At 36.6% G+C, this 12,301-nt stretch overlaps 1 protein-coding gene across 2 annotated transcripts in view; it reads left to right on the plus strand.

Annotated features, from left to right (window-relative positions):
- Nucleotides 1-12,301, plus strand: part of EEA1 (early endosome antigen 1) — a 67,964-nt gene that overhangs the window by 38,853 nt on the left and 16,810 nt on the right. For both annotated transcript variants that reach the window (XM_058804664.1, XM_058804665.1), the window contains 10 exons: nucleotides 307-426; nucleotides 655-858; nucleotides 1,518-1,718; nucleotides 1,923-2,036; nucleotides 3,238-3,393; nucleotides 5,147-5,286; nucleotides 5,831-6,161; nucleotides 7,579-7,680; nucleotides 8,762-8,956; nucleotides 10,165-10,347. In XM_058804664.1, coding sequence (XP_058660647.1) covers nucleotides 307-426; nucleotides 655-858; nucleotides 1,518-1,718; nucleotides 1,923-2,036; nucleotides 3,238-3,393; nucleotides 5,147-5,286; nucleotides 5,831-6,161; nucleotides 7,579-7,680; nucleotides 8,762-8,956; nucleotides 10,165-10,347 — 1,746 coding nt within the window. The remainder of the gene's footprint in view (nucleotides 1-306; nucleotides 427-654; nucleotides 859-1,517; nucleotides 1,719-1,922; nucleotides 2,037-3,237; nucleotides 3,394-5,146; nucleotides 5,287-5,830; nucleotides 6,162-7,578; nucleotides 7,681-8,761; nucleotides 8,957-10,164; nucleotides 10,348-12,301) is intronic.

Below are 12,301 nucleotides of genomic sequence, written 5' to 3' on the forward strand. Positions count from 1 at the left end.
AAAAAATACTAAAAATTTCTTATGTTTTAGATTATTTGAGAGCTAAATTACATGCATCTGATAATTCTTTTATAGTTCTTGCTTGTGATATAGAATCTCACCAATTAATTGTAATGAATGCTTTGATTAGATTTTGATCTAGTGTTACAGATTTTTGTTTTTATACAAGTTTTTAAAAATCCATGTTTACACTAAAATAGTTTATAGTTAGAGTAAACATTGAGTACAACTGGCATACTGAGTGGTGCTTTTTTTCCACTTATTAGTCTGGTTTGTTTGGTATTTGGTTTTGGGCTTTTTTTTCAGCTAAAGGAAAAAGCAGCAAATTCCACAGAATTGCAACATCAATTAGAAAAGGCAAAGCAGCAGCACCAGGAGCAGCAGACCCTTCAGCAAAATACAACAGCAAAACTACGAGAAGCCCAGGTAATGTAGTTATGTATCCTCATGTGAAAGTGGGTTCCAGGGTTTCATTATGCTAAATACTTCTTCTTCCTAAAAGTGACTTGCAGGAATTATATTAGTTTCAAGAAATTAACTTCTAAATCTGGACTAGAATATAGGGAAGGTGTTTGATAAATTTATCTGATATTTTATGCATTAGGACCAATTTTTAAGGTCCTTTTAAATAAACACTATTATCTTCTTGTCTAGAATGATCTGGAGCAAGTACTACGACAAATTGGAGACAAGGACCAAAAAATTCAAAATCTTGAGGCTTTGCTTCAAAAAAGTAAGGACAACATCTCTCTGCTAGAAAAGGAAAGAGAGGACTTATATGCAAAAATTCAAGCTGGTGAAGGAGAAACTGCAGTTCTTAACCAGCTACAAGAGAAAAACCATGCATTACAAATACAGGTAAGAATGTCAAGATCTGGTTCTTTCTCATTTTGGAATTTATTTCCTTTTTTTTTTTCTATCTCATCAGATATGACACTAATTGTTTCTATACTATTTCATTTCTTTAAACTTGCTTTAATGATCTTACTGTAATTTTCACATGACATGTGTTTTGGTGACTTCCATGCTATCAGCAGAGGGAAAGGAATTCCTAGATATTTCATTTGTACATATGCTAGTAATATGTACTTACAAATAGTCATACACATAACTTTATATATTTATTTGTACATGTGTATGCTTGTAAAAAACTATAAATATATTTATAACTGTATGTAAATAAAAATAATAGATACATTTGTTTCACTCATTTTAAAAAGAGGTTTGATTCTGGCTTTCAAGACCAAAATTCAGTTTAGCTTGCATCTGTTGTCTCCTTAGTATTTTGTTTCTGTTACAGTAAGGCCAAATTGACAATTCTCTTTTGCTTCTATTTTCAGCTGGTAACCTATTTAAACTCTGGTGTTGTGAACAATATAGCTTTACTGTAATGGTTCAGGAAAAGAATTGTGATAGCATTGAGTCTCCAGAGCCATAATAAGACACACTAAAATTAAGTTTTTACTTCCTTGGACATGCTGTTCCAGCCTTCTCATGTTGTTTCTTTTCCACTGCAGGTAACTCAGCTGACAGAAAAGCTGAAAAATCAATCCGAAAGTCATAAACAAGCCCAAGAGAATTTGCATGAACAAGTGCAGGAACAAAAGGCACACCTAAGAGCTGCTCAAGATCGTGTGCTTTCCCTAGAAACAAACATCACTGAACTAACCAGTCAGTTAAATGAAAGTAAAGAGAAAGTGTCACAACTTGATGTGCAGGTAATGGATCTCTGTATTTTATGGTGATGAAAAATTCTGGTTGTGATTTCCTATTTGGGAAAAGGTGAATTTTTCTACAAGGAAATATATGCACTAACACATGAATACTGCTGATTTTACTACTAAACTTACTGATGGCTATCAAAAAACTAGAATGAGCTATGGTAAAACAGATGTTTTAGTGAAGTACAATTTATCTTTCAGGTAAAAGCAAAGACTGAATTGCTACTTTCAGCAGAAGCATCAAAAGCTGCTCAGAGAGCAGATCTACAGAACCATCTGGACACTGCCCAGAATGCTCTGCAAGATAAACAACAGGTATTAAGCGACACATAAATTTTCTGTGTTACCTAAAAACTGCTTAAAAACCTAAAAATAGTCTATTTACAAACTCAATGAACATATGAATAAGCACTGGGAAATGATAATTTAGGATATTTTAACCATGTGGCATGCATTCAATTCCTTTTGCTGCTCCGGAGCAGATATATTTTGCAGTGCAAGGAATTTACTTGGGAGTCTGCTCCTTGCTGTAAGGTTATTCTTCAGAATCTAAGCTTTCTTTAGGCATTCTGGAGGTATTATTCAATTCATGTGTGTATGCTATGAAGAAAAGATTGTAGAACGCACTTACTAGAAGCAAAAACTCCTGACTCTTACTGCTGACTCAGATAAATTTCCTGTCAGCTGCTGGTACTCAAAAATAATTCCCTGTGGGCCAAAAGGCTGGTGATAAAATGACATGTTTTTTAATGTGTTTTAATCCTAGGGAAGCATTTTACCATATGTTGAATCAAATATTTGCATAGTTAAAATCAGTGCTGCTGTGGTCTTCATGGAAACATTACCAGCAGATGTTAATATGGCACCATTTTGTAGCATGGGAATGTAATTAGTTACTGTAAACAGGAGACAACTTTTTGCAACCATTAAAGAATTAATTAATAACTAAATACATCAGCTTGGTTGGAGAACAGTGAAATTCGATGTACCTGTTTTCATACTAGGTGAATGTGTTTGTGTCTCTTGCAGCATTTATTTGTTTTGTGTTGGACAAAATGTTTTGAAATCATCCCTGGTATGTGGGGAACTGAGCATTTCCATATTATTGGCTTTCCTCTTTGATGGTTGATTTCATGAGAAAGAAAGACATCAAAAATTTTATCTCAGTTTTTTAATGTCATTTGCTAGTTACTGCTGTACTAACTTGAGGATCTAGCACCTTTATTATCTACAATTCCTTTTCATTTACAACTTCAAACACCTTTGTTAACATTTAGGCCAGGGTCTGTAAGGTTTGAGAGAATATTGAGGCTTTAAAATTATTTTTTTCAGTGAAACAGAGGGAATTTGTGCATGTGTATGTGTTTCTCCTTTCAATATCCTGCCCCTCAGAATAAAAAATAAACATTATTTTCCTTTTTAATTTGAACACATTAGATAATTTAAAGCATATATGACATTAGTAATTTTTGAAGTTACTTAAAAAGTAACAACCTTTGTATTTTGTTTTACCCAGGAGTTAAATAAGGTCAGTGCTCAGTTGGATCAGGTTACAGCTAAGCTGAATGACAAGCAGGAGTACTGTACTCAGCTGGAAGCCAATCTTAAAGAGTACAAAGAAAAATGCCTTTCTTTAGAACAGAAAACTGAAGAACTAGAGGCACAGCTTAAGGTTTGTATTGAACACAATATCTGGACCTACAGAAACTGATCTCTGCTGTTAGGCAGCATGTGGTAAAAGCTGTGCTCAAATTAGGGGGGAAGGATTATATCAATATCACTATTGTGGGTTTTCTTTCTCACTAATGTTTCCTGATTCACCATTTAATCCTGTTCTCTTCTTCCATACTATTATATCACATTAAGAAGATAGGTCTATGACACTGCCACTATTGTGTCATTTTCCTGTCTGTGTGCTTCTACCGGCCTTTCTGCTACCTGGAAATCTTTATGTTAAGGAACATGAATATATCCCAAAATTTGAGTTTTCAAGTCGAACTTGCACACTTTAAAAGTAGTAGCAGGGAATATGTGTTACATTGGCTAGCCTTGCTTAACACTGCCTGTCTGGTTTAATTTATTTCTGAAGCCTTTCAGCAGGCTATTTAGCAAGATTTATTTCTCACTCTTTCATCTCTTAACTTGATCTGGAGTTTTGCGTTCCACTTCTGAAATCAGTTTTTATTTTAAAGTCCACATAACTCTGGCAGAAGGTTTGCAGAACTTCATGGTGTTTTGATATACTAGAATTTTCAGTTAAGGATATGAATTAGTCTTGATGCTTGAGAGCTTTAAAATTTAGGAGAGAGCTTTGACTTTTGTTCACTATTTAAAAAAAAATCTTGGTAGTCAAAATTCATAACACACAAAAGCATATGATTCAGGGATCATGGGAGCCATGCAGAACTGGTTTTGCAGTGTTGTCTGTCTCTTCTGAGGGAGGTTGGTAGTCGTTTTGCTCAAGACTGAGTTGGGTGTTTTTCCTAGCTTTTGTGCTCTGTAGAAGAGGACAAAAGCTTTTTTACCTGTATGAAATTTTAAATCCAATGCTATTAAAAGCTGTCATGCATTTAATTGTCAGCATAATTATTTTGTTCTTGCATCTCTTCTTTTGGACACTGGGATTTTTCTTGCCTACTTTGATTTTTGTTTTTAGTTTTCATTCTTTTGCTGAGGTTTCACAAGTAGCCAATGGACACAAATGCTTGGGAGAAATACAGAGTGTGCTTGTGTAAGATTTTATGGGGTTCCTGGTAGCTAAAGTGTGAAACTGAGCAGGGTTGTTGATGCTGTCAACAGGAATGCAATTCTATGTAAAATCTTGGCATCATCACCATTCTTTGAGATTATTCCAGTTGAATATGTGGCATTTAAAAAAATTTGAAAACAAAAAGCCCTCAGGAAATTTTATGGAGAAACTTGGCCACTTTGTTTTGTGGCCTCTGTGTGAAAGCAGAAGTGCCTGTAAAACAGTCAGTATGTTGAAGAGTCTAAACAGTGCCCATTTACTGAAGGCTTCTGTGTTCTTTATATTCTATGTGAGTGAAAAAGTAGCCTTGGAAAAAAACAGAAGAAAAACCTCTTCCAGGCAAGCACAGAATTTCTTCACCACTTCAGTTTGTGTATTTGCTTCTGCTGTAAAGCTTTTTGTCTATTACTTTGCAATAAAATGCCTGCTCGGCCTTTTATTTAGAGATGCTTTTAAGAGTGTTTTACACAATAATTCAGTTCTGGAGGAGCAGGTGATTAGCAGGAACTAAACAATGAAAGATAAATTGCAAAGTAATGAAACAGATGATATGTGAGAGTTGTCACTGCTTTCTACAGTTAATGCACTCACAGACTAGATGACTTTGCTTTTTATTGCTATTTTTATTTTGTTGGTTGTGTTCTGACGGCTCTATCTTTTTATTTTTCTCTCTCAGAAACTTGAAGGTGACATTCTTGATGCTAGAGCAAGTAAAGACCAAGCTCTTCAGGAGTTACAACAACAGCGACATCAGAACAAAGAATTAGATCTCCGGACAGCAGAACTGAGTAAACAACTTGAAGCAGCAAGAGAAGCGTATGCATTTCCTGTGTTATAGTACTTTTCAAAGTCAGACATAAAACCGAGGCAGTTTGGACTAGAGTTGAAATTTTCTGCTTCTCTCCTGTGATTTCAAAAAGTCATAAATAAGTGCTGTGTCCCCTCTGCTACAAGAAATGTGTTGTATCCCACCTGTTGTCTTTCACTCCATCTGCCATGTTGTCTCACAGCAGTCACTGACTGCTGTGATTCACTACACTTCTTCATTTTATTCACTGTGCTTGTTGTCACCTGAATGGCTGAATAGTCTGATGTAGTGAGGTCCATCTTGAAATATCTATACCTCTGCAACCTTTTTCAAATACAAATTTGCGATTTTTGCATAAGCAGCAAAGGGGTAGTTTCTGTTCATGATAGTTGAGGAAGAAGGAACCATCTCAAAACTAGTTTCTGAAATTGGTGTTTTGCCTTAACTGGAGAGATGTAATGGCCATGGGTGAAGGTAGAGAAATTTAAGGATACAAAAGAACCTGTGAAGAAGAACTTTAAAAAAATATGTTTTATCCTTTTGTATTTGCAGGATGTCTAATGCTCAGCTGGATTTGCAGAAGAAATCTGAGGCCCTTGACCAAGCAAATCAACAAATTAAAAAGCAGGAGGCAGAAAAGGCCAGTCTCAAACAAAACCTTGAGAAATCAAATCAAGATACAAGTAAACAGCTCAAGGAACTTGATTGTAAAATGCAAGCAGCCACATCAGAGCTGCAACAAGTGAAGTTAGAGAAGGACACTCTATTAAAGGACCTTACAGATACCAAAGATAAGCTCTCAAAAAGCTCTGAATCCTTTAATAAAAGAAAGGAGGAATTAGAAAACGAAATTAAAAAAGGAAAAGCAGCTATGGCAGAAATGGTTAGTAGATTCTTTAGTTAGGCATTAAGTTTGGTGTATATACATTCTGATAAAATGACTGCTTTCTGTTTGAAAACAGTGTACATATGATGAAAATGCATGAATATTTAGTACTGTGAGGAAAACCAAATTGTGATTTTTAGTAGTTCATACATGTTTCCCACCTTAAATTTTTGCCTAGATATTTACAGTAGTAAGCATCAGTCATATCACATAACAGAATCCTTTCCTCTTCCTGCACACCTTTAACATAATGAAGAAACTAAATGGAGATGACAAATGGTGGTGAAACAGTTTGATGGCAAACGTCCCCTTTTAAAAAATGCATCAGCTGTATTATAACAACAGTTTTAGAACTTTTAGAACCTTTGCTAAAATGCTGTTGTATTGAAGAAGTTATTTTTCTGAGACCATTTTAATTCCCTTTCTGAAGTCTTCGTATATAGAACTTCCTGTGTGTTTGTCTGGACATGCTGGAAAGCTGCAGGCAGAGAGTAACATCATCTGTCATTTGGGGAATGCCTAGCTTAAGGTATTATGGGAGTACTAGAACTATTTGAATTTCAGAAAGGTCTTAAAAGTAACAGTATAACAAGTACTTGACCACCAGAGCAACCTATTATGGTAAAGAAAGTAAACTATTACTAGGGCTTTTCTTACCTCTTCTGCCTTGGTGATATGAATGGGCACTGTATGAATACAGTTGTTCTGACAGCATTGTCTCAGATGTGGCAAGGGCTGTCTTCCTCATACTCTTCCCATCTTACATGTCACCATTTTCCAGAGCCATTCAGAGCTGCTTTTATTCTGATCTGCTCCTAGTTAAAAAGAACATTTTTCTCTTATTCATTCAGCTTTTGAAGGAAAGCTCTTTTGTTTGCTTTTCTTAGTTACTGCTGTTTAAAGATTTGTTTCTCCTAAAAACTTGAAGGATTTTCTCCCCAGTTTAGACTTAAAGGCAGTAGTCCAGATTCTGCTTCTAGTTCTGGAGTCTTTTAGAGGCTCTCCACTGTCTTAAATATGTAGTATTTGGACTTAATATATGGTTGCATATGCGTGGAGGTCTGCAAATTTACTTGCTTGTGAGTTTTAGAACATGAAGGAATTTTAGACCCTGAGTGAGACCAGTGAGCCCACTACTTCATCAAGAAGGAGAAGCTTCAAACAGGGAGGCTATCGTTAATCAGAGAAACTCTGGCACCTGGCTGAGTTTATTAGTATAGGGCATCTAATGTGTGGCTTAGATTTGCCCCTTAAAGTTTTGACAGGTTTTGAGCTGAAAGTGTCTGCAGTTGAGAGGCAAGATTTTTCATTGGAAATGAAAGCGGTATTTTTCAGAATGTGGAACTCCTGCAAAAATGCTCCATACACAGTCGTAGAAGCTAACAGGAATATTTCCTTGCCTTATGTTTTTTAGGAAAAATCTTGCCAAGAGTTAAAACACCAACTTCAGATACAAACAGAGTCTGTAGCTAAAGAGAGGAATGAATTGAAAAACTCCCTGGAGAAAAAAGAGGTGGTAAGTTGTCTGCTTAGTTTCAGAAATCTAAAAACCAATAATAATAAATGTTCAAAAGATTGATTTTCATTCTCACCTGCTGGGACTGATAAGAGATAAAGATGTTTCAATTCTCAAATTGTATACTATCTTTGGCACTGAAATAAGGTGATACTAAAACTTTCCTAGAGGGTAATGTGAAGCTTAAAATATAGGTTTTAGTCATAGTTTTCAGTGCTTCACATACCGTAGCAGGGGATTTTAGCCCTTCAGGTTTTTTCATTAGTGAAATGGTTATGTGGTATTACTGTGTCCTTGTTTTTTTTTTTTTTTTTTCTAATTTCCTTACAATAAAAGTTGTTATTTCATATCCTTAGATCTACTTTATTCTCAGGCTTAGTCAGTATGTTCTCAGTGTAGTTGGCAGGACATTTTCAGATATCCTTCAAGGATTGAATTGCTTTTTCAAACTTGTGTAAGTTGCTTGTGACTACATAAGGACCAAATGTACTTCTTTTTCAAAGATAGCATTCAGACCATGCAGTGCAGCTGGCAGCCTGAAGGACACATCTGCTTTCATGGATTTCTTTACCTAAGGCATCTTCTGTTCCCTAAAGGAATCAGAAAAGATTTGATCAATGGACATAGTTTGATAGACTGTGATGGACACTTAATGTCTGAAAGAGGTTTGAGGGTGTGCAGGTGTGATGGTAATTGCTCTGTGACTATTGCTGCTCCTTCCCTGGCTCCTCACTCGTTCAGCTGAAGTGCTGTGGTGCTCAGTGGAAAGTGCAGAAGGATGAGCTTGGTGTGTGCTACAGTTGGCAGCAGGAGAGCCCAAACCACTGCTGGTGTGAGAAAACTTGCCTGATCTTAATTTAGAGTGGATAAAAAAGACTGCTGTTGATCTCTGGGTAGTAAATTTGGAATAACAGATTATTTTAATGTGTTATGGCAGTTCTTAAAATCTGCTTGCCAGTGTTCAACCACATAGCTATGAAACAGCAGTGGCACTGTGGGATGGTCTGGTTCTGTGAACAGCATGTACAAAAAGTGATTTAAATTTAAATTATATACAGTTACTTAATATTTTTGAATATAGATTTCTAAGCAGTTGTCTGTAGACCTTGATTCAGCAAGAGCACAAGTACTGGAAATCCAGGGTCTTCTGAAGGAAAAAGAAAAAAGTGAGCAACATCTCCAGGGAAAGCTGAGAGAGTTAAAAGAATCTTTTGAGCAGAAGAAAAAACATAGTGAAACATTGCAAGCTGAATTAAAAAGTGCCCTTTTAGAAAAGGTAAGACTGTCCTTTCTTACTCTTACAAGAAAATGAATGTAAATTCCTCTGATCAATATTGAAGCTTTTATGTCAATAACTTTGTGATAAACTCTGTTTCTGTAGCCTTGTTGGAAATGGTAAGGTCAGGATATGGAAGTGAGGTCTTCAGATGCTGTTGGAGATAAAAACAGCAACATCAACAGCAGTAATGAACCAGTGCTGAAATATCAATTCCATAGGAATTGAATTTTAGAAAAGGGATAAAATAACGTAGATTGAATGTGGGTTTTTTGCATCAGGAGCAAAGCAAAAGCTGCCATTTTCTTATAAAGCAGTAGAATTTTGTGAGAGTATTTTTAGACAAACTCTGCAGTGTTTTAAAATGTCCATGCCAGTTTTAAACTGAGTCTTCTCATATTATACCAAAATTATCTGAGTGACAGTGTAAAACTCATGAACCATAATGGGAAGAGTTCAAATGTCTTACAACATTAGAGAATGTTGTGCTGTGTGCCATGCACTGTTAAATGTGGCTCCAGCTTTGGCTGCCTAATGCTCCATGTTCATATTTGTGCTTTAGACAGCCTGTGGAAACATTTGGTCTTGGTGTTGTGGTTTAACCCAGCCATCAACTCAGCTGCTGGTGCTTGGGAAGACAAACACCATCACTCCACACTCCCTCCTCCCTTCTTCTGCCAGCTCCATAAACTGGGCATGATGTCCTATGGTATGGAATTTCCCTTTGGTCAGCGGGATCAGCTGTCCTGGCTGTGCCCTCTCCAAACTCTTGTGCACCTCCAGATTTCTTGCTCATAGGGTGGTGTGAGAAGCTGGAAAGGCCTTGGCTCTGTGTAACTGCTGCTAAGCTGTGGCTAAAACATTCCTGTCACAACAACACTGTTCCCACCACAAATCCAAAACACAGCCCCCATACTAACTACTATGAGGAAAACTCTACCTCAGCCAAAACCAGCACACTTGGAAACATTATTCCTATTTTTATTGTTTAGTCTTAATGTGTTTCACTTTGTCTTTTGTAGTGAATTAAACTTTGTTGTTAAATTAGGTATAAAACATTACTGTAAAATCACAAATATCAAGTTACTGAACTGTTATTCCATAAGAACAAAATTCTCTTCTTGCAGTAGAAATACATTTTATTGAAATGCTTAAGCTAACATTACTGTCTGTAACTTTAACTAAAACTTTCTATGCTTATGTTTCAGGCAGAGCTGGAGAATAAACTACAACAGCAGTCCATTTTGTCAGCACAGGAGCTTAAAGCAGAGAAAGGCAAGCTGGCAGATTTACAGAAGGCCCATGATAAACATAAAGAAAACATGGAGAAGCTGCAGCTGGATCTTTATGGCAAAGAGTCTGAGCTGCTGGCAACCAGGCAAGACCTTAAGGTACTTGCAGTCATTTTAATGTCAGGTGTAAATTAGCAGGTGTTAATATCCATTTTGAAGACCAAGAAACAATGCAAGAACTATATAAGTGAAAAAAAAATCTTCTGCTATATATAGTATTTAGTGCTGTTTAATCCCTTCTCCTGAGACAAAAGAAATTCTGAAACTAATTTAAAGGCAAACTTTAAAGATTTGCCAGTTTACCTGAAATACCCTTGCATTTCTGCAGCAGCAAAGTGAAGAGTGATTTGGTTTCATGTTCATTAGGGTGATTTTTTAAATGTTGCTTTTTCTTGTTATATACTTTCAACTAATTGAAAGTATATAACTACTTGTTATGTAGCTTTCAACTAATTTAAATAGCATAGCTAATTAGGGCAAGGTCTGGCAGCATGTGAGTAACTGCTATCTTCCAGATGATTTAACTAGAATATTCCTGGCTGATGGTAGATGTTAGGAGATGTCAAACTTATAGAAACAGTAGGCTTATGGACCTACCTGGAATACAAGTGCCAAAATTTACTTCTTGAAGTTTTTGGTATTCCTGAAGTTACCTGGTTTTGTATTAGTGTGCAGTGCCTTCAAAGAGGTATTGCTGAGAGTTGAGCCAGTCAGCAAAGGTGTTTTTTGCCCCTTTTTTTCTGGCCTTCTGCTTAGTGTCAGTACTAAGGCAATGCTTCAGTTTGTCCCAAGGACATCCTGTGCCCCAGAGGCTGAACGCCAGGTTCAGGTTATTTTAAGAAACAGAGAAATACCTCCTTTACATATAGGCCACTGCAGTTTTATTAGACTTACTCCTCTGTAGTGATAAATTATCTGCCATGTTTCCCTGCAGCTTATTGAAGCTTCACATTCAGTGCACCATGGCTGAATTGCTATGTTAAATTGGGGGAAACTTCTGCATGATTAACAAGCAGTGGTGGTTTAAGCATATTCTTTCTTTCAGTTTGTTACTATTGCACATATAAATCTGTGAGTTTATTTCCTGCAATGCATTTAAATCACCTTTTGGTAATGGAGTGGCCTGTAGAAGCAGGCCACAGTAACAGAGCGGGGGGTTTGGTGTAGTTTTCATTAAGGTATATCACTTGTTGCAAAATAGCTGTGAATAAGTATTGTTATTAAAGCAGTTTGATGACCTCTAGTTCTGTCAAATATAAAATAGGACAGTAAGTGTCTCACATGTATTTAGACCGGATGGGGATGGTAGCAAGAGAGAGGGAGAGCTCTATGCTAAAAGGTAAAATAAGGTGATGGCAATGGGGAAAGAGGATTTTTAAGGTGAGCAATCAGGTAACTTGATTTATAATGTAAGTTTCTGTGGAGCCTAGAGAGGCTGAAGAAGATTTGGGTTCCCAAGTACTGAAGTGGTGTACCAATTTGGAGGCTGTTTGCTTGATTTAAAAATTTTGTAAAAAACAATATATTAATTAGGATTACTGAGGTCTGATCGATGCCACTTTTTTTTTCTTTTTTTTTTTTTTTTTTTTTTTTTTCCTGGAAGGGGGAAAAAGTGGGGAACTGAACTTTAATCATGGTTGTGCTACCTCAGTAAAACATTCAACTAAAGAAGCAGTGATAATTTGTCAGGACCCGGGACATCCCTCTGGCTGTCCTGAGCAGCCAAGACCCCTGCCAGGACTCTCAGAGACCCTGGCACAGAGCCCCAGAATGCCTGTGGTTTTGATTATGACCCATGGAGCAAATTATCAACCTTAGATGAAGATCTGCAAGCCATGACAAATTAAGTAGAATGATAGTGAAAAAGTAGGTTTTGGGGTTTTTAGAATGGAGATTAAGGGGGGCAAGATGGAGGGATCTGGGCGTGTCCAGTCTTTCTCCTTCTTCTTGGCCTCCACCTTCTGCTGTAATGTTGGCACTTACAGATTGGTTTAGAGTAGAAGCTCACTGTCTAACATAGGTGAAAGGTATTGGAAAGTAATTGTAAACATTG

This window comes from Ammospiza caudacuta, chromosome 5, assembly GCF_027887145.1.
Source record: "Ammospiza caudacuta isolate bAmmCau1 chromosome 5, bAmmCau1.pri, whole genome shotgun sequence".
NCBI classification, from domain to species: Eukaryota; Metazoa; Chordata; class Aves; order Passeriformes; family Passerellidae; genus Ammospiza; species Ammospiza caudacuta.